General features: G+C 39.8%; 1 protein-coding gene across 1 annotated transcript in view; it reads left to right on the plus strand.

The window, feature by feature from the left end:
- The window catches only part of LOC126257510 (myosin-I heavy chain), an 829484-nt gene that overhangs the window by 616255 nt on the left and 189308 nt on the right, over positions 1 to 23921 (plus strand). The window contains exons 6-8 of the mRNA XM_049955569.1: positions 4392 to 4610; positions 11926 to 12090; positions 17446 to 17688. Of these exons, the coding sequence (XP_049811526.1) occupies positions 4392 to 4610; positions 11926 to 12090; positions 17446 to 17688 (627 nt within the window). The remainder of the gene's footprint in view (positions 1 to 4391; positions 4611 to 11925; positions 12091 to 17445; positions 17689 to 23921) is intronic.

Raw genomic sequence — 23921 nt, forward strand, 5'->3', positions numbered from 1 at the left:
ACTTTGATATTACTGCTACATCTAAAACTTTCCCTGTATACATACTGGTGGCAGATACTACACCATGAAGAGATGTGTGTCCCCGTTTATGACAGGTACCATCAAACGCTGCAGTCAAATCTCTGTTACCATTATTTTCCATTACTGCCTCTTCCACAGCGTTCTTCATAGATTCTATACAGACATCTTCTACTTTAGACCCTATTAATTTATTATAGGTCGTAAACTTGGTTGCGGGATTTGGAAGATTCATGATGCCACAGAAAATTGCACCTGCAGTAGCACCCTTACCAACTGAACGCAAGGAATAAACAAATATAATGTTGTGTTCATAGATTTTGCTACCATTTTCTTCAGTTGCAGTTACTGCAACACTGTTCCAAAAGGTGGTCATGTATGAACACTTATCACATTTCAGTTGTATTTCACTAGCAAGTCCTACGTGCTTTATTATGGAGAGTTCCAGACCAACTTCACTACAATGAATACATCTTACACAGTTTGAAAAAATTCCTTTGAGAACCGACATATCAAATATTTCATTCACATCCGATTCGCCCATAAAACATTCATAGTTTTCACTCATTGAACCAAGCTTCTTCTGTGAAGTATTTTCTTTCCCACTTTGACTGCTATGGGCAGGTGTACTTGAGAGGTTAGGTTCACTCACTTGGTTATCGTCTTTATTGTTTACAGTAATAACACATACCTCTGGCTTTCCAACATTTCTCCTTTTCTTAAAAGCCTTCAGAGGATTTCTAATAAATTTACTTTTACTCATTATTATACTTCAACAAAACAGAGACTCAAGAAACAGAATTAATTACGAATACTTTTGAGATAACGACAGAGTAAATAAACATGAAACAATCGACAATCACACCAGCGATATATATTGAACCATCACAGGTTAGCCACAACACATACTTTATCTCACATCACTAAAATGTACCTGATGAACACGGACGTTAATAATAACACCATTTGACAGCAGTTTAACAGCGCCACAGTGGTCACGCCCATGTAGAACACATTTCAAAAAAAATTTAAAAATAGTTGTAGTCTTCGGAATTGAGTAAATTATATATATATTAAAAGGTAATAGTCTGCAGATTCAGAAAACGCAAAAAAGTAAAAATTGAACTTTTCATGATTTTGAGCCTTTCCGGAGCCCCTTAAGAAACCTGGGTGCATGTGGAATGAGGTGCCCATTGGCACCCGGGTTGGCTCTGAGCACTATGCGACTTAACTTCTGAGGTCATCACTCCCCTAGAACTTAGAACTAATTAAACCTAACTAACCTAAGGACATCACACACATCCATGCCCGAGGCAGGATTCGAACCTGCGACCGTAGCGGTCACGCGGTTCCAGACTGAAGTGCCTTTAACCGCACGGCCACACCGGCCGGCGGCACCCGGGTGAATGTGTCCCGGTTTTCACCGAAAATAATTTGGTCACCCTATCTTACGGTGACAATGGCACGGGTGGAAAGAGTTACGGTTTACCTAGAACGTCAATCAGAAAGCCGAGCTGATGTTCGTGAAATGTCTATGCGATCGTACTGATCTCAAACGCCATGTAAATTTGAAACAAACTTACACAATTTTTCAGTAAATAGACGTGAGTGGACTACAGTCTCAGTGCCAAAAAAGTGCTTCTCGTTAATGTCAAAATGAAAGATTTGTATATTGTACATATTAGAGTTTTTGCATTTGTAGAGTGTTTTTGGTCATCCGGATTACAACCTGTCCCACCTAATCTGGATTATAGTTACAAATGTACCGGTACAATACTTGAGTTACGGTTTACTTTCTTCAACAATCACTACTGCAATGGTGATATATCCATTGTCGAAAGAGTTGGCAGGCTGGACATTATTATTTAACTTTTCAGTCATGTTTTGTGTCTCGCTGCTGTTATTCTCGTCGTCAGTTAGACACGTTTTTTTGCTTGTAACAGGTGCTTTTTAATTATGTCGCTTCAGAGCGGTATTATTAAACACAGATTTTGTGCGTTCTGGAGAATTCAAGTATTGAATCAAAATGCGACTTACCGGATTCAGGTGGTGATTTTCTGCCAGAGACAACTGATGCCGAAGGTAGTGAGGTTGAAAAAGAGAACCGTCAGTAGATGTCTTTCCATCTCAGTTCTCTCCACAACTTTCTCAAGAGCCAACTGACCAACAGTGAAGATGACTGCTACAGATGGTACGGAACAGAATGGAAAGTCGCTAGCACGCCGTCACCTGGAAGAACAGCTGCTTTGAACATCGTGAATAACACAGGGCGGCCGACTGCGTATGCCTGTATAAATGTAAAAAGTCATTAAAGAAATCACAAATAATAAGCAATGAAAAAATCACAAATAAGCAGTTGCTTGGGGCAGCAAGCTGAGAGCTAGAGGTGCAAAATTTGTACACGGGCTTTATCACAAGCAGTAGCGAAAACAACCCATTTCCATGCTCACCAGATTTAGATATTTTTGTGAAACACTAAGAGCCTAAGGAACTGCAACTAATGTGCGAGAGAGCGATGGAAAGGGATCACCAAATGATATGTTGCTTGTGTGAAAAAATGGATATGGGTGGCGTCAATGATGTTATCGCTTGAGTGCACTCGTTGTACTTGACGGCAACAAACTTAAAGTTTGTTACAATTGATACAGGCTCAGTGGGTCATGTAAATGCACAGATAGCTTATTAAGTGTAAAAATAAGAAACAGAATAGCTGAATTACCTGTATCTGATCATAAAATGGTCAAGAGGATATAATATTGTATGTTCTAGTGTTGGACGAGGCATTACCATTGCAGGGAATTTAATGGAAACTTTCCATCAGCTGCTATTTTCTGATGAATATGGCACAAAATAATCAAATAAAATGTATAAGCTGCAGTCTTGATCACATTTTAGTTTATTAGAACCGACAATCGCTTTCGACTTCGCTCGTTCTTTCGAAAGGTCATAGCGACCTCAAACAAACAACAGTACCTCCATTATGACAGCTGCCACCCATTCCACATCAAACGGTCCCTTCCCTACAACCTAGGTCTTCGTGGCAAACGAATCTGCTCCAGTCCGGAATCCCTGAACCATTACACCAACAACCTGAAAACAGCTTTCGCATCCCGCAACTACCCTCCCGACCTGGTACAGAAGCAAATAACCAGAGCCACTTCCTCATCCCCTCAAACCCAGAACATCCCACAGAAGAACCTCAAAAGTGCCGCACTTGTGACAGGATACTTTCCAGGACTGGATCAGACTCTGAATGTGGCTCTCCAGCAGGGATACGACTTCCTCAAATCCTGCCCAGAAATGAGATCCGTCCTTCATGAAATCCTCCCCACTCCACCAAGAGTGTCTTTCCGCCGTCCACCTAACCTTCGTAACCTCTTAGTTCATCCCTATGAAATCCCCAAACCACCTTCCCTACCCTCTGGCTCCTACCCTTGTAACCACCCCCGGTGTAAAACCTGTCCCATGCACCCTCCCACCACCACCTACTCTAGTCCTGTAACCTGGAAGGTGTACACGATCAAAGGCAGAGCCACGTGTGAAAGCACCCATGTGATTTACCAACTGACCTGCCTACACTGTGAAGCTTTCTATGTGGGAATGACCAGCAACAAACTGTCCATTCACATGAATGGACACAGGCAGACAGTGTTTGTTGGTAATGAGGATCACCCTGTGGCTAAACATGACTTGGTGCACGGCCAGCACATCTTGGCACAGTGTTACACCATCCGGGTTATCTGGATACTCCCCACTGACACCAACCTGTCAGAACTCCGGAGATGGGAACTTGCCCTTCAGTATATCCTCTCTTCTCGTTACCCGCCAGGCGTCAACCTCCGCTAATTTCAAGTTGCCGCCGCTCATACCTCACCTGTCATTCAACAACATCTTTGCCTTTGTACTTCCGCCTCGACTGACATCTCTGCCCAAACTCTTTGCCTTTACAAATGTCTGCTTGTGTCTGTGTATGTGCGGATGGATATGTGTGTGTATGCGAGTGTATACCTGTCCTTTTTTCCCCCTAAGGTAAGTCTTTCCGCTCCCGGGATTGGAATGACTCCTTACCCTCCCCCTTAAAACCCACATCCTTTCGTCTTTCCCTCTCCTTCCCTCTTTCCTGATGAAGTAACCATTGGTTGCGAAAGCTTGAATTTTGTGTGTATGTTTGTGTGTCTATCAACCTGCCATCACTTTCATTTGGTAAGTCACATCATCTTTGTTTTTTGAAAATATAAATTGATTTTTTTCTTACTGTGTAATATCATGAGACAGCATTAACTAATCTCAAGTGAGCTATTGCTTCGTGGAGGAATTCACAAAGATAGGAGAGATACCAATATAGTGAGTGTTGTATGGCACTCTGGTTTCAGAACAACAAAGAGCTGGCAGAGCAGCTGAGGCTGAAGCCAGCCGAGCACTACCGCTACCTCGACCAGTCGGGCTGCGTCCACATCGACGGCGTGTGCGATGCACGCAAGTTTGATGCACTGAGGCTCGCTTTCAACGTGCTGCACATCCCAGCAGAGATGTGCGATGGTATTTTCAGCGTCCTGTCCGCCATCCTCTGGCTGGGCAACATGAGCTTTGAGGTATTGTCTTCACTTTTATTAATTTTTTACATTTTTGATATGGTGTTAAGAACAGTGTCTGCTGCTGTCACTGTGATGTGTTGAAGGTACCAGACAGTGTCATTGATTTAGGGACAAAAATGAGACAAGGGGGGCATCAGCAGCAGTAACTTAGAGTAAAAACAGAAAGTCAGAATGTCCACATGAGCAGTGATGATGCATGTTTTTACTGTGTGTTCTAGCATTTGAACAGAGGCCTTGTATATGGTGATTGTGAAGATGTGTCTTGCCCCAAGAACTAAATTTGGCAGGGAGTGCACAAACGTTACTGTACCTCAAAGGATTGATAGTTATCCATTCAGTATTACGTTAATATAGATTACTTTGAGAGCTAAAAGTAATCATATTCTACTAGCATACACAAAATACATAGTTTTAAATTGTTAATAATATGATTAAGGGTATCATTTTTTTTCAGTTAAGGATCTCAAATTATGACTTCATGTTGTTAAATTCTGTGTGAGCCCGACTAAATGATTAATAAGTTAGAAAATCAAGCTAGAAAAAATTCGAAAGATATCTTAAAAATATACCAACCAACAGAGAAATTTATATATATATATATATATATATATATATATATATATATAAAGACAGGAACCACTGAAAAGATCCTGTTTGTTGTTAGAAAAATTAGAATGATACTTCTACAAACTGAAAAATATATTATAAACTAGAAAAATCAGTTATTCAACTTTGATGATAATTAGAACACTTTTTTTCCTTACAAAACTTCACAATTAACCATATTAATGGATGTATTGAATTATTTTCATCTTTTCTATATTTTAAATGTGCACATTTACAATTCTATGGACATCTTTTGAAAGATGGACTTCTATGTTGCTTGTATAATGAACATCCCAGGCCCAACATTGAACTATATTGATGAGAGGAAATTTAAAAACACACTCAAATTGTCTGGCAGAACCAATTTTTAAGAGCTTATTACTGAATTTTGCCACATTAATGTTCAGCTGTGCTAACTGTGTTGCAAACTTCTCTAACTCTAGGACTATATGTTATTCTGTTTCCCACCTCATAGAAATTGAGTGGGTGCCAACTCATGAAAAGAATATATTTTCAACTTTCAAATGTCATATATTTTTCCTGTTATCTAGTGTAGAAATTAATATTTTCTCTTTCCGACTTATGCTTTTGGGTTCATAGGTGAACAAAGTTACACTGTAACTTGGTTGTGTTACACAAGTCTACTACACTTGCTCTTCTATGTAAAACTAAATGTTCTCTCAGCAAGTTGTAACAATTCTGATTTATACAAAGACAAATACTCAATCCCTACATAATGCAACAATGTGTAACACGCAGTCATAGAGTTATGAATTCTGGAACACAGATTCCACTGCTGCAACATTATATAGGATTATGTACAAGTGATAGTGCAGTATTTTTAAGGCATTGGAAATAATACCATTTTGTTAACATAAAATTAGCATAATTTCTGACGCATCAAAATAGTTGATGTAATTCTGTTTTAGTAAAATGCATTTTACGTATTACAAATTGGCACAAGAGTTTTGTATACATGTTCTGTTCCATTATAGCCTACTGTGCATTGTTGTGAACTTATATCACATGTTATCAACAGGGATTATTTGCCTCAACAGTCTTACCAAATCTACGTAAGAATAGTTTATTGATGTATCCTCCTAGCATACTGTGTGCCGTGACATTTTACTGTGTGGCACAGCACCTTTTCTGTTCATAACCTTGTGTAGCACTGTGGAGTATGTCATAAATTTTCGTTGTAGACAGAAATTTAAAATTTATATGTTTATAGTAATATTTAATGTATTTCCTAAAATGAGCTGCTGTAGAAAACTGGTTTTGAGATAATAGGCACAAGTCAGGACCTGCAACTGCAGGAAATTGAAAATCTGATGTATCAGTAATTTGAGTCATGGTATTAATCTGGAGATAGTTGTGAAATCTCACAGCTATTTTGTTATTCACTTCAGAACTTAGGCAGGTTCACAGTTCATGTCGTCTAATTTTTAGTCAGACCTGAGACAAATACCCCAGCCATGTATGAATTCTTGCTTGTGGCTTCATATAACATTGGCTTGAAAATGACAATAGTATGAAAAGGTTAGGTATGGCTCTCAGGTTTTCAAATCTTACCCGGTGCAGTTCCGAACAAACGGTCTTTGCTAATCATCCTGTCCGATAAGTCTCCCCTGACCCAGCATTCTGGGTGACTGTACCAAACTCAACCCCATTTTCCTAAACCTCACAGGTTCTTTTCTTTCACTCCTCTTCCTTCATCCCTCCGGGTTTCCGGGTTCGATTCCCGGCGGGGTCAGGGATTTTCTCTGCCTCGTGATGACTGGGTGTTGTGTGATGTCCTTAGGTTAGTTAGGTTTAAGTAGTTCTAAGTTCTAGGGGACTGATGACCATAGCTGTTATGTCCCATAGTGCTCAGAGCCATTTGAACCTTCATCCCTTTTCCTTCGACCCCTTCCTTACCCTTCAACCCTTCTGCCAGAAGAAGGAGCCACTGGCTCTGAAAGCTAGCAATTCTGTGGATGTTTGGTCTCCTGCTGCCACTTGGTGGTAGATTGTCTAGCTTTCCAGTTACTTATATTTTCAAAGTTGATTATTTTTGTCGAAAAGAATAGACTGCAATTCACTATACTAGAGGAGATTTTGGTTTGCAGATGTCCTAAACAAAAAGATTGCCACTCATTTGAGCTTTCAGTCAAAAGGCCTTTGTCTAAAAATAGAAAACACAATCACACACACAAACACAACTCACACACATGTGGCTACTATCTCTGGCTGTGGAGGCCAGACTGCATACAGCGACTGCATCTGATGGTAGAACCAGTCTGTGGATGATGGGAGTAAGGAAGAGGCGGGGGTAGTGAGTGGAAGGGATAGCAGGGTAGAGGTGTACTGATGTCTGTGGGAGCATGCAGAAACCTGGTGGACATAGGGTAGTGCTGCTAGATGCAGTCAGGATATTTGAGGGGGGAGAAGGGGAGCACAGAAGGAGAGAAGTACAGGAGAGAAAAAGACTAGGCGTGTTGGTGGAATAGAAGACTGTGTAGCACTGTAGTGTGAACAGGGAAGGGGATAGATGGGTGGAGGACAGGAACTAGCACAGATTGAGGGCAGTCGGGGTAATGGGAATGTAGCATATATTGCAGGTAGAGTTCCCACTCACACAATTTAGAAAAGCTGGTGTTGGTGGGAAGGACGCATATGATGCAGACTGCTTCACAGTCATTGAAGTGAAGCACATTGTGTTAGGCAGCATATACATCAACTAAATGGTACAGCTGCCTGTGTCAGTGGCCATTCATGTAGACAGAAAGCTTGTTCATTGTCAAGTCCTTGAAGAAAGCAGCACAGTGACTGCAGCTTAGTTTATAGATCACTTGCCTGCTTTCACAGGTAGCCCTTTCCTTGATGCTGTAAGTGATGCCTGGGTGACTGTGCCATGAATGAATCCAGGTGTGAGATAGGTTGGCATAGTATGGTGCCATGCAGATGTACATTGCTGTACCACAATTTGTTTGTAGGTGATTACTTCGAAGGTGAAATAGTTATGTGTGTGAAGGGCATTGATAATCTTGGCATTTAGTGCCAGTAAATGCCAATCACACACACACACACACACACACACACACACACACTGATTGTAGGTGAGGCTATAGTTGGTCATGATGTCCAGGAAGGGGGTTGTAGGTTTGATGTCAGTCTAGGTGTTGGGAAAATGGCAAGGCTAAGGGCATTAGGGATGTTAGTATACAGGGAGGTGGCATCCTTAGTGACAAGCAGGCTGACGTGTGGTATAGGAACAGGAACAGGAAATCTGTTTGTGGACTAGGTATTGATTTCCCATGCCATGTCCTCGTGCAGACTCCCAGTTCTCCTACCATCCCCAAGATTCAGCTACAAAGGAGTGTCCCCCTCATCACCGATTATCACCTTGGACTGGAACACCTGAACCATATCCTTCACCTGGGCTTTGATTATCCCTCATCCTGCCTTTAACTGAGACATTGTACCCAAGATCCTTTCCACCCCTCCTAAAGTGGTGTTCTGTCACCTATCCAACCTACACATCATCTTATTCCATCCCTATGCCACTCTCTCTCCCAACCCCTCATCACAGGGAGCATATACCTGTGGCAGACAGAGGTGCAAGACCTTCCCAATCCACCCGCCCACCACCTCATACTCCACTCCTCTTACAGGCTTATCCTACCTCATCAGAGGCCAGACCACCTGCGAAAGCAGCTACGTAATATACCAACTGTGATGCAAACACTGCACAGCCTGTTATTTTGGCATGACTACCAACCAGCTGTCCACCAGGATGAGTGGCCAATGCCAAACTGTTGCCAAAAACAAAGTTGACCACCAATGGTGCAACATACAGCTGACCACAGCATGCTCAGAGTTTCAATGGCTGCTTCACAACCTGAGCCATTTGGATCCTACCCTCCACCAACAGCTTCTCTGAACTATGCAGAGAGGGAGTTATCTTTACAACACATCCTCCGCTCCTGTGATCATCCTGACCGCACTGTCATGTGATCCTCTGTCCCCGCATCCTCCACCCAACAATTTCTGCTTTCTCTGCCCTGTCACCCCTTCCCAGTTCAAGTCCTCACATTGCCTTCAGCGTGTGCTGCTGCCCACAGGCCACTACAGTCATGCCAACCTATACACCTGCCAACCCTCCCTCCTGCATTCGTAACCAGCAAACGAGGTGCCTCCCTCCGAGCCACTATCCACCCCGCCCCCCAAGTCCCTCTCCCTGCCTCCTGCCTCCCTCCCACTCCACCTACCCCACCTGACACTACCCCTAGCACAGCCAGACGTACTGCAAAAGAGCATTGGCACTATCAGTCTATCTGGCAGGTGTGTGTGTGTGTGTGTGTGTGTGTGTGTGTGTGTGTGTGTGTGTGTGTGTGTGTGTGTGTGTGTGTGTGTGTGGGCGCGCGCGCGCGCGCGCGCGCGCGCGCGCGTGTGTGTGTTACTTTAGTTTGTCAAAGGATGTCCAAAAGCTAGCAAGTATTTACATTCTATAAAAACTTTCTTAGATATTTTATTCCAATTTAAGTACTAACACAAGCTGTATACTTCCATTTTTGGTCAATTATCAGTTCAACATAATAAACATCAGCTCCAACATTAAAACTACTTGTTTTTGTAGCTCCATTCACATAGCAAAGACATGCCATCCTCTGTTACATATGTGTCTCTTCATCATCAAGTCATGTTGTCTTGATTCAACCTAGCCTGTTCCAGGTTGGTTCTGATCATCAGTCTGAATGTGGTTTTCAGACATGTCATTCTCATGACAATTTTAGGTAGTAAATTGTAACAGTAATTCAGACTAGATACTGTTATTGGCTCCCGAGTGCAAATAAATCAATGTTAATACACAGCTTCACAAATTCTTCTAAGTAGAAATGGGATGTAAAACAACAATACCACTCTGTGTGAATTCTCTCTTTTTTGTAAGTTCATAAAATTGTGTACAGTTGCCATTTTTTCCAGATTAAAAGTTTATCTTTGCTGTAAACCACAGTTGATTTAAGCTAACTTGTAGCACTGATTAACAGCAGGACCCCTATTCATCAATATGTTATCATATTTTTTAAACATATTATATAATTTCATGGGCATGTGAAGTACAATGTTCCAAATTATGGAAAATCTGGAATGGAATAACAACAAAAATATGAATTGGATAGATGGGTACTCACCACTCAAGGGAGGTGTTGAGTGGCAGATAGGCACCTTTAAAAATTGAGTTTTGGATATTATTCGCTTTTGAACAAAGTCCTCTAGCAGAAGATCACTCTCTCCCTCTCTCTCTCTCTCTCTCTCTGTCTCTCTCTCTCTCTCTCTCTCTCTCTCTCTCTCTCTCTGTGTGTGTGTGTGTGTGTGTGATCTAGCCTGGGGTGAGTAGTAGGGGTACAGAAAAAGCATGAGGTGGGGGGGGGGGGGGTTAAGCAGGGTAGGGGTTGGGGGAAATGCTTTAGTGGTGCCTGTGAGAGTGTGTCAGTACATGTCAGGGACAGGGATGATGGGTTGCTAGTTGCAGCATTAGGAGAGATGCCCTTGGGAAGGGGTGATGTCAAAATGTCCCTGTCCACATGAACAATCACTACCAAACTGTGACCAAGAGAAAGCTGGACCACACAGTTGCTGAGCATGCTACCCTTCACAGCCCTTACCATTGGATTTGTTCATACTAACAGTAGCTTACCTAAATTGTGCTATTGGGAACTCTCTGAGCAACATTCTTTTGTGCCTTTAACCACATGGCCTCAGCCTTCACTAGTCCCTCTCCTCCACCTGCCTCTATCCCTTTTCCAACTCCCACTTTAGCCTCATACTTACCTCCACTTGACTTGCGTTCAAGAGGATAACAGTTCAAACCTGCACCCGGCCATCCTGATTTAGGTTTTTCATGACTTCCCTAAATCACTTCAGGAAAATGCTGGGATGGTTTTTGAAACGGCACGGAGTGTTCCTTTCCTAATCCGATGGTACCGATGACCTCACTGTTTGGTCCCATCCCCCAAATCAACCAACCAACCGACCAACCAACCATACATACTTTGTTTCACCAAAGCTCTTCAGCTTAGTCCTTTCCCTTTCTCTGCTTCTCCCCATGATCATTTTCCTCCAGCATAGCATCTCCTGATGCTATACCTAGCTGGTAGCACTAGAGCATTTTCCCCAACTCTTACCCCACTATATCTCCCTCTCCCACCCCACATCTATTCTGTACTCCCACAGCCAAGCTTGCTATCACACAGTGGGGTCACAGCAGCTGGAAACAGAAATATCTCAAGACTGTCAAATAGTGAGTACAAGTACCATCTGTATTTCATCCCAGTGACGTCCTCAACATCGTTTACATGTGGTTACTCCCAACACTGATCACTAGCATGTGAAAATCAAGTTTGATATTGTTTTCTACAATTATTAAGTGGTAAGAACAAAGGATGGTAGTGTGTGTGTTTGGTATTACGTGGTATCATCGTTAAGAAACCATACCAGCCTGGTGCTGGTTACAGTCTAACACTGCCAAACCACCTCTTACATCAAATTTGAAAACTTACACTGCAGACTAACTGTTGGCAATCAAAACAGCCATGAAAAATTTTTCTTTACAATAATGCCATTCCCTGTATTTCTAACAAAGAATTACATCTCAATGTAAGTAGTTCTTTTAACTTTTTAGTATGTTTTGAAATAGTTTCTGTTATTCTCATTTTATTTACAGGATATAGATGGTGAGAAATGTAAACTTACAGAAGAGGACATAGAAATCTTATCAGTAGTTGCAAGTCTATTGGGTCTACAGCAGGAAGATCTAGTACAAGTGGCACTTTTACGGCAAATTAATGTACGAGGCAACATCACCGAAATTCCACTGAAGTTGCAGGAGGTCAGATACAAAACTTCTCATCATATGTGTGGTAGGATGTGTACTTCTGAAGATGTGCTTTATTTATTACTTCCATCTATTCTGTTGGTTGTTTCTTTAAATAAAATCTCTTACATTTACAGCTAGCTTGAAAATGAGTGTACTAGATCTTGATTCTTCTGTCACATTACCTTGAAATCTGAAAATGTAACAAAACATAGTTAATACTATATGACAAGATATATTATGGCTCTGTTTGCATGTTTACAATTTTATTGCAATGATGTCTACAGAGAAAAAAATCTGTGATGTTTTTATTTTTATTTTAAATTCACCCTATTAAGAAGGCCATTCCTCTTTATTGAGACCAAATCTGGAAGCTATTGTAAAGCATTCTTGTGTGTACAGTGGTTTCAGTCTCATTGACCGATGCTATTAGCCCATCATAAATTGGGCCCAGGGATTAGCATATACAAGATGAGATGTTTCAGTGAAGGTATACAGTTTCACAGCCTCTATCTGCACATCTGTTGTTATGAACTGCCACATGTATGATCACCTTACTTAATTATAATATGACAGAGTTCTGTTGTTAGGAATGCATGGCATCCAACATGTTTTTGTGAGTTATTCAGTAGATGTAGTGTTCTTATTTGAGGATGTTTTAATTCAGGCAGATACTGACAAGCTGTTCTGTTAGAGAACCAGGATGTGCATGGATTAACAGTTTTGCATATTTTACACAAATTTGGTGTGCCATCAAGATCGTGTATCTAGCAACATCTGCAATCTCAGAAGATAACTCACCAAAAAGGACACAAAATTCATTTTGGGGAAACTAAAAGTCCAACAGACTTCTTGAATCCTTTTACAAGGAAGTCTATGGAATGAACAGAAATACTGAACAATGAAGACTGTCTGTGACTGCATAGTGAATGGTGTTGGATATTATGTGGGATTATTTGTGCTTCACTTGAGACAACCTAACAACTGAGAGTTCAGTGTCAGTGCTTACCTCCTCACCTTACAGTGGTTCATGCCTGAATGGGGGCAGTGCTTGACTGCTACCTCTGTTGTTAATACGTTCAAATTATGCTGTCATTGAGATGACATAATGACATCATCAGCCATTAAGAGGACAAATATAAGGAGGAAGCTTCAGCAGTAAGTTGTACTTTATTCAAAGAAGACTGACAATTTGAAATTCAAAACTGATCCAATGTTATTATCTGCCAGCTCATACACTGAAAGGCTGCTACATCCTAAAGACACAATTCACATTCCCTAGACATGGTCAGTGCTTCACATTTCCATTACTCATAACTGGTGTAGTACCTGTATTTGTCATGCTATTGGTAGCCGCTCCTCTCCTCCCTCACACTCTTCCAATTACCATTACTTCCAGAGCTGGCTCAGCTACGTTCTTGGTTCTTACCTGGTCTTAAGCTATATTTGATTATTTTCTCTTCTCGGTGCCAATGGCCCTGCTGCAGTGGTAACACTAGTTTACATTAGATCACAGAAGTTAAGTTCTGGTGGGCATGGCTAGCATTTAGATGGCTGACTATCTGGGGCTGCTGATTGCTGCTGCCAGGTGGGATACACTCAGCCCTTAAGAGACCAGTTGAGGAACTACAACTGAGAAGTAGCGGTTCCAGTCACAAAAGCTGACAAATGCTGGAAGAGCAGTGTACTGACCATATGCCTCTCATATCTGCATCCAGTGATGCCTATCGGCTGAGGATGACAAAGCGGTCTGTTTGTTCTTTTGGGTGTCTGAGGCAGGATCGGGTGGGATTTAATTTAGTCTCTTCTCAATGTATTTCTATGTCTTATTTTTCTGTATTCTGTCTGTTTACTCTCTGAACACTCTTCATCTTCATATCAGTGTCTATCTTTTATTTTTATATAACAATAAAAACAATCAGTTATTGATAGAATTATTTTATTGGATGGATAAAAAATCTACTTACTAAGCAGTGCCAGAACACACACATAACAGACTGTTGTAATTGGCAATCTTCCAATTACAACAGTCTCTTATGTGGTTGTGCTACTGTCGCTTGGTGAGTAGGTTTTTTTAGCTATCCAATTAAATAAATTTGTCAATAATTGATTGTTTTTGTTCTTATGTTAACCCATGTGGCCATCATCCCTTCTTATTTAACCCTCTTGTCAGTCTTGTTCAAACAGTCATCTGTTTTCTACCTTAATGTGCTGATCCATTCATTTATTTATCTGTGTCACCAAGATTAATCAACACTTTGCTCCTACAGCTTTTCTAATATCGATTTCAAATGCTCGTAGAGGGTTCCATTTTTATTTGCATATAACAGTTCCATTGCTATTTATGAATTAGCATACAACAATTTAAGATCCATTACACTGCATGGCCTTCTCCTGATCATCTTTTGCCAATTTATTCACAAATTTGACAGCTATTTTCTTTTCCACCATCCACTTATCTTGTTATACATTAATTCCTTCACTTTTTGTGTGTTTGTTTTTAGCAAAGTGCTTTGATTGACTTTTATTGCCATTTCTTTTGTCACTTTAATTGCCAAGTTAAGTAGATTACATTTTCTCATGTGACTTTTACTTTCTGTTTACCCAGTTTCTAAATTTTCTGTTTTCATGACTTTCCCTGATCGATTTTTTCCTTTTATCATTTGTTTTCATATCATATAGACCTCCTACTCATTACCTCTTATAAACGATTTTCGTACGAATATTTCTAATTTTTTGGACTTTTTTTCTGACTTTTGTCCTTGCTTTTTTCTGATTACTTGTCTTTTCCATACTCTGCTTATTTATTTTTTTGCCACTTCCATGATTTCTAACCCTCCAAACTTTCCTCTCTTGCCATGATGAATCCCATCTCATATTACATCCATTCTTTTTGAAAAGATGCCTTTGTACAGTCAAAACTAAGGTCCCATATTCTGTTTCTTGAAACCTGCTTGTCCCTTGGAGTTACTCCAAAAGGTCTAACATTGAAAGTCCCTGTTTCTGGGTGCAATCCTACTCTACACCAGACTCCTTTACATTTTTAAATATAGCGATCTCTTGCTCTTACCTATCTAATCTGTGACCTATATGCCTCATCAGCAAATTTCCACCCTACCAGACTTCTTTCAGTCTGCAATATCATGCAGTTATCTGCCCCATATGTTTCCTTGGGTGTTATTATCCGCCATGCCAGCTTCAAACTGCAATAACATACCAGACTTCACCTCAAAAAGCTATCCCACCTTCTCCTAAACTACCTGAACAGTGGTGTTTCCCTTCCTGTCCCTCTGCAACTCCCTAAACAGCCACACCATCAACCATCATTTCTCTCCTACAAATTGAGCTTGGCCAACCTCCTTAACATCCCAGAGCCTTCACCACTGCCTCCCAGACCAAGAATAACCCATAATCCCAAGAATGTGTCACAACAGTACAGTGACCTTAACCTCTCATCTAAAGCACTCTCCCCTCCTGAATTATCTGTATTATCTAAGAGCATCACTTTCAGCCCTAAACCTGCATTTGATCATGCAACTTTGGTGAAGAACCTACCTTTCATGTGTATTATCAATTGGAAATTTCACTTTGCAATCCAAACCTAAAACATTTCCAACAGCAAACCTGACATTAAGAAGGAGTCACTGGCTCCAAAATCTTGCCAGTTACAACAGTTTTTTTATGTTTGTGTTCTTCTGCTTGGTGAGTAGATTGTTTGTCTATCCAATTAAACAATTTGAATATAATAGAGGGAAACATTCCACGTGGGAAAAATATATCTAAAAACAAAGATGATGTGACTTACCAAACGAAAGCGCTGGCAGGTTGATAGACACACAAACAAACACAAACATACACACAAAATTCAAGCTTTCGCAACGAACGGTTGCTTCATCAGGAAAGAGGGAAGGAGAGGGAAAGACAAAAGGTTGTGGGTTTTAAGGGAGAGGGTAAGGAGTCATTCCAATCCCGAGAGTGGAAAGACTTATCTTAGGGGGAAAAAAGGACAGGTATACACTCACGCACACACACACATATCCATCCGCACATACAAAGACACAAGCAGACATTTGTAAAGACAAAGAGTTTGCGCAAATTTATGGTTTTTTTTCATTGGTTGTACTGTGCAACTTTGCTTCATGCCAAATTTCAGGATTCTAGGCCAATGGAAAGTACACTGTAGGATTTGATGAGTGATTTTATGAGTATCAAAATAGGAACATAAATGGCTATATATTTTGACTGCATTGACTTAAAAGCTTCAATTTTTATACCAACAAGGGACTATAGGCCTTAGTACGTGTCATAAATTTCAACTTGAGGTGTCTACCTGTTTCTTAGAAAAGGGGTTTTTAACAGTCGGACAGACAGACTGACAGATGGACAACAAAGAGATCCTATAAGGTTCTGTATTTGTCGACTGAGGACAAAACCCTAAAAAAGAAAAGAACTTACAGTACTCCAGTTGTGTTATGACGTACAGTAAGAGATAAAATGAAATGTGTAAAATGAAAATAACAAATGATAACTGAAAATATTGTTAATACTATTCCATGTCACAAAAAGTAGAGTGTTTAGTAAAATAAATAAAAAACACAGGAAGCAAAAGATAACTTATATACTAAAATTTGGTGTATGACAAACATACACTTGAAGTCTTGTTAGAATTGCATGAACTAATTAATTCTGCCTGGGAGAAAAGACAACAGTGTTAAAAAAATTATGACTTCTGTGCCTGCCCTTTCCTTTTTATGCTTATCTTTTTTAACCATGTTTTGAATTAGAACCTGTTCATGCTCTTTGTTATCTCTCACACATTGGTAGGTGTGCATCTCTCTTCTTTCGATCTCGTGTTGTTGATTAAAAGATCTTGTATTTTTATGTAACACATCCTTCATGTGTAATGCCTTGATCCAATAGACATCGCCAACAGAAAAAAGTTAAGAAGTTCCATTAGAAAATACATCCATGATGTACTTCATCCCAAAGTTACAGAAATTCTCATATTGCCGAATATTTTGAATAATATTTTTTTTTCCTTTTTGCAGCATTAGGCATTTCACTTTCCTTGTGTTCTGTCATTGTATCAAAATCCTTTCACTGCACTGTCACCCTCCCTCTCAACTGCCATACGATAGAGCATTAGGCTTTCCCAGGTTTTAAAAATATTCTAACATTCTTCAGTATTTGATATATTACTCCTAAAATCCTCATAATTTTAATTTTATTGAATACAATTTCCTTAACAGCTATTGTGAACATTGACATATTTTTGGTTACTCCTTACAATGGTTTGTTTTTTCTGTCTGACACCGATTATTAATTTATATGTTTGTAAGCTCATTTATGATGTTTTTGTTGTTATTGCAGGCAAAGGAGAACAGACATGCCATGGCAAAGGCTCTTTACTCTCGGACATTTGCGTGGCTAGTCTCTCACATAAATACATGTACCAATCCTGGGCAGGATTCTTCCCGCTTCCTTGGTGTCCTCGATATTTTTGGTTTTGAGAACTTCACCGTGAATTCATTTGAACAGCTGTGCATCAATTATACAAATGAAAAACTTCACAAATTCTTCAATCACTATGTTTTTGCCTTGGAACAAGAGATTGTAAGTTTTGAGAGGTATACTATAAGTCAACATTATATAATAGTTCCTAGTAATATAGTGTACACCAAAGAACTTTTTTACCAGACAAAAATTTAAAATATTTCCTTAAATTAAAGTTGTCATTGGAATAAGCTATGCTATTATGGATTTAACCAATTAACACATTCTCCATTTTTCTGCCTTTGTACGTAACCTATTTGCTGGCCCTTGGGGTAGTCCACACATTGTCTTGGCATAACACATTGAAAGATTAATCACTGTTGTTTGATTTTTAGTAGAATCAAAGTAATGCTAGGTACAATGTGCAGAACTCTTATGTAGTTAGTAATAATTATTTGTAACTAGTCAAGATCCTGACTCCCAAGTGTCACACTCATATTTCCCATGTATCTTGCTTCTTTTCATGTTCATGGTTTGTAAATAAGTTTCACTGTGTTATTTCACAGCAGAAGGAAATTCATAAAGTATGTGCTAAGTTTTTATGTGAAATGCAGAAAACGACTACTCGGTCTGTCTAGAGTGTGGTAATTTGGTGATAAGAGATTTTATTTGACTGTTGTGAATGGATCTTTAGCAGTGAAAGTCAAAAAGCTGGATAATTCATTCAGAACATCATTAGTCTTCTTTTTCACGTTCGGATGGTTCCCATACTGTAATGTAGATTTAGTAGCCACTCTGTTTATATAAGAGAGAGAGAGAGAGAGAGAGAGAGAGAGAGAGAGAGAGAGAGAGAGAGAGAGAGAGAGAGAGAGAGATGGAAACACAGAGAGAGGGGGGGGGGAGAGAGAGGGGGGTGGGGGAGTATAATGTTGACAAGACGGAATAATGTGGTGGAAAATGACAAAAGAAGGCTAGGTGATACTTAAGGGGTAGGTGATGGTAGAGATGTTCAAGCTAGGTGGATTATGATAATCGAAAATATGAATACCACAGTGATGTTCGGGCCCTCTCCCTCGACCCCACTTGTGCCCTCCCTTGTGCAGTTCAGAGGAGTTGATGTTATAAAGCGAAGAGCAATCCAAAGGGACAGGTATTGAAGTAGCTGTTGTGTATTCACTAGTATTGCAGTGTATAGCATGTATGTCCAGTAACCATGTGAACAGTTAGCAGTTAGCTACAGTTTGGCAACTGACATTTATGCAAGTAAACAGCTGGTTAGTTGGCATATCCATATACAGATGCACACATTAATTACGGCACTGCTGGTGGAGTTCACACACGATAAGATGGTCTGTGTGCAGAAGACTCACTCTTGCTCTAGGTATTGGGTGAATCCATCACTTTGTTCCGAAAAAGTGGCCATCTCAGATGCCTGGTGGCTGCCAGCCAGAACACTTTTAAGTGTTGTTATTGCTATATCAGTTATATACGTCATGGTATTGTACTCACCAAGTGCAGTAAGTGCAATCAGAGTACGTAGTAGTCAGTCATGTGACGTTATAAAATGTTACTGAATATGTGTCCAAAGAGGCATCTCAGTGAGTTCAGCATTCACATACCCTGTGGTAGTTGTGCTAATGAAACTTCAATCACTACCCAGCACCATCATTATCTCCTCTCCTGACCAAACCATTTGCTTATGCACAGGCCAGTTCTATTACTTATCCTCAGTGTGATGTGGCTGCATGCAAATGTGATGTGCAACTGGATGGGAATTCCTGGTGATTGGAGTACAGTGGGATGTTGTCGATGAGTGTCTGGGACAAAACTTACACCTGTGTTGTGTACAGGGCAATGGTATGTGGGATTGGGAGAAGGGATGGCATAAGGATGTTCAAGGATACTGTGTAGGTTGGGTGAGCAATGGAATATCACACCAACAAATTGAATGTCATAATAAACCAGCCTACTGATGATATTCCTCTCATTATCTAGTAGCAACTATGCCTTGAAAAACCTAACCACATCCTTCACCATGGCTTTGACCCAAAATGAAAGATATCCTATCAGAAACTTATCTTCATTCCACTAAGTAATATTCTTTCATCTACCTAAACTACTTAACACTTTGGTAGCTAAAAGTCATTTTACACATATTTGATAAATAAAAGGTAAAAAATTGTTTTCTGTTGTGGAAAATATTACACTTTCATCAACAACAAAATTTTAAGATGAAGGTCTGAAAATTGGTGAGGTGGTACGCATGTGTCTCATGAACCTAACTAGGTCCATTTTTTTGTTTTATCTAGGATTCTCAAAGTTAAATTTCTGTGTGTAAAGGCATCTCCCTTGTAAGTGGCAGAAGCGACCAACAGCACAAATCAGTGCCAAAACACATTTATTCTCACGACAATGAGAAACATGAAATATCACATACAAATTTTCAACATAAAATTTTAAGATGACTCTGGCACACTATGTACCAATGTTTTTCACATTGTATTAAGATTGCCAGGGCATGTACATCCCTCTAAGACAATGTCCCTTGTAAGTGATAGAAGCGAGCAACAGCACACAACATATGAAATGTTACACTTCAGTTACAAGTGGTACGCTCAGCTATCCTATCTGCAAGTGACAAACTTCCACTACAACAAGGCTGCTATAGCGACGAGCCGTTTCTGTAAAACAGCACCCATAAACTGTAAGATATTATAGCTCAAGAATTAGGTAACAAAAGTAGCTTTACTTAGGAAAATAAGGCAATACATGAGTGCTGTGTAAGAAATTTACAAAGGGAGCAATCTTCATGGAGAGATTCATAATTTATATTATCAACTACAAAGATCACTAAACAGATTCTTAGAATATGTGTGGATGAGTAGAGATACATTTGGCTATCACTTTCTTATACGACCACAAACTTCCAGTTGCCAATAGTGCTGAAGAATGACTAATAAAGTAAGAAGGAAAAATGAATGCCTTTCTCCATGAGATCTCCATGGTGTGCTAGTAGTGTCTTTGTTAGTAATGTGAATTGTCATGCAAAATTAGATCTCATGATGGTTACTTTGATAACCTATTTGTCTGTTTCTCACTCTTTCTTTGGGTATGAAAATTTGGAAACAACTGATTGCATAATTTATAGTGAGGCTTGGTTTTCCCCTGCTCAAACATTTGACAATCATGTTTTAAGTGTTAATCAGATGACAAAACACATCTTCTTTACATGCTGTCATTTCTGAAATATTTTATTTCAGTATCTTTAACCATTTATGAAATATAACAGTTTTTACAACCACATGATTTGTGATGTGCAGGAATGAAATAGAGCACACTACCCATCCACCACACATACAATCCAAAAGAACTGAGAGAAAGATCATGCTGTTCTCAACTTTAAATACAATTTTGATATATTGGCAACATTTCATATGCATATATGTATGACTTAAAATGAGCTGAATGCAAAGTCTGTGCAATGTGTTTTTCTCTCTGCAAACTCTTAATTTAAGTGCAGTTGCTTACTTATTTTCCTGCAGCACACAAATAACAAAAAGAAATTTCCTTTATCAAGTGAAGATATCAAGTTGTAAGATGAGAAAGTATCAAATTTTTTCATTGAATAGTTTTCTTAAAAGAGGTTGATAAGTATTTCATAACAGCTGGCACATTCACTCCAACATTTCTCTGAGGAGACTCATAGCTGTCGCTGTCACTGTCACATGTGTTGCAGTGACAAGATTCAAACACATTTGAATGTAAACATCATCCATTGCAGCATACGAGAAGCAGGGAAATGGATGTCACCAATTTGTGAAACTTCTGTAGCTGTCTGCAGTTGTGTTTTGTCACCTGAAGCTGTCACACTTACTCAGGACAAAGCCTAACTGCAAATTATGTCCATTCCAGCAAAATTACTGAGATGTGTAATAATGTATCATAACATATTCTTTGATTTTTAATGTTATCCATAATTTGCAGCTGCAAAAGTGACTGTATTCTATACCCTGGATGTATGAATTAAAAAAACACCTTCAGTCACAAATTTTCATGTTTTATTAAATACATGATGCATTTCAGACCCTGTGGGTTCATTATCAGGTGTAACTTGTCTTAATACATGATTTATTTTTGCTCTTGAATGAAGCGAAGTGTATATTCCTGTCTTGAAAGGTTTGATGTTAGGTTATGAATTTTTTAAGCCAATTGCAGAAAATATATGTGAAACAGTGGGCAAAATGAACACTGTAAACTTACCACATAATACAAAAAAAAGAATGGTGTTAAAAAGTTAAAAACTCCTTTCATAGAACATTTAGTAAGTTTACACTGTTCATTTTCTCTGATGTTCCACATATTTTTTCCACATTTGGCTTATGAAATTCATAACCTAAAATCAAACCTTTTCATGATATGAATATGCATTTCTCCCCATTCAAGAGCAAAAATAAATCATGTATTAAGACAATTTACACACGATGATCACATCAGACATTCTTGGAACGGAGGTGGTGATGATTTGATTTGCTTTTCATGAAGCAGGTGCACTATGCCAGGTGGAAACACACCAATGATCACTCACAGCAATCTTTATGTTTAGCCCAATGGTGCATAGTATTTTTCTCCGAGTTTGGAAAGCTTCTCACTAGCTGTTAACAGTAGGCAGGTATGGAACAGAGATGTCCCAATGTTGAAAACTGCATACTACATTAGTAGGACATATGTGTCCCATCAACTCTGAAAGAGTTACCATAATACCCCAGCCTTATATCATACACGATGAAACTCCTGCATCCCATGGGCGATTTCCCTGTGGATGATGCAATTGCAAGATATTCACCCCAGAAATTGATCCTATGTAATAATTTGAGCCATATTTCTAATAGTACCCAATAATGACCTTCTGAATGTACAGTTTTTATACTTCACACGCACTAGTTGCTTCTCACTCGCTACGCCCCACTGCCGCTGTGTAATGACTGAGCATGAAGTACTGTTCAGGGGAATGACAAACAGAGCTCTCCTATTCACTGGATGTTAAAAAAAAGGCCCATTGTGTTTTAAAATCTTGTTTGAGAACACTTTTTATTCTATGTGAAAAATAGATAGGTGATATGAGTACATAATACATCAACCACATGCCCTTTTACATTCAGTATTTTTTAACAAGACTCTTGTATTGATATTATGAAGCTATGTATATATGCCTCAAAATCAAAATGAATAAATCTAAGAAGCGGAAGAATTATATTGGAATGAAGTGAAATACTTTCAATTTAACAGTGTCAGCCTTAAAGTCCAAAGAAAATAATGCACAACAGTGATGTTAATAATTAAACAGTGCTTATGACACACTCATTTGTTTCATCATTCACACTGTATTTGAGAATTGCAAGATAAAAATGTTTAAAGGAAAGAGGTCTCTGGCACAAGGTACACTTTAGAAACTGTGCATTTTCACACAATGGACAAAGTGGGTTACCAGTGCTGAAACATTATTTCATGAGCCTCTTACTCACTTACTTGTACAGTACATTTATTCTGGTGTTAAGTAGCAGGAGTGAGGTGGAGTGAGTGACAACTGATGTGTATACATTTTTAAAATCTAAGAATATTATGGAAAGGATAGTTGCTACTTACCATAAAGTGAAGAGGCTGAGTCACAGGTAGGCACAACAAAAAGACTGTTGGAAAGTGAGTTTTGGCCACAAGGCCATTGTCGAACTCTCTCTCTCTCTCTCTCTCTCTCTCTCTCTCTCTCTCTCACACACACACACACACACACACACACACACACACACACACACGCAGATGCGTGCATGCAAATGCTGCTCACACACACGACCACAGCCTCTAGAAGCTAAAGCCAGACGGCGAGCAGCAGTGTATGATGGGAGAGCCAACCGGGTGGTGGGGGTATGGTGGAGGAGGGGTAGGGATAGCAGGGTAGAGGTGGGGAATGATAAAGTGCTGCTTGTGGGAGCATACAGGGACAAAGTGGAGAGAGGGTATGTTAGCTAGGCACAGTTGGAAGGTTAGATGGAGGGCAAGCGGGGAGAGGGTAATGGAAAAGGAGAGAAGTAAAAGACTGAGCCTGTGTTGGTGGAATAGAGGTCTGTGTAGTGCTGGAATGGGAACAGGGAAGGGGCTAGATGGGTAAGACAATGACTAACGAAGGTCGAGGCCAGGAGGGTTGTGGGAACGTAGGATATATTGCAAGGAGAGTTTCCACATGCGCAATTCAGAAAAGTTGGTGTTGGTGGGGACGATCCAGGTGCCACAGGATGTGAAGCAGTCATTAAAATGAAGAACGTCATGTTGGGTGGTGTGCTCAGCTGTGGAGTGGCCCG

The sequence above is a fragment of the Schistocerca nitens genome, chromosome 1, assembly GCF_023898315.1.
Source record: "Schistocerca nitens isolate TAMUIC-IGC-003100 chromosome 1, iqSchNite1.1, whole genome shotgun sequence".
Taxonomy (NCBI): domain Eukaryota; kingdom Metazoa; phylum Arthropoda; class Insecta; order Orthoptera; family Acrididae; genus Schistocerca; species Schistocerca nitens.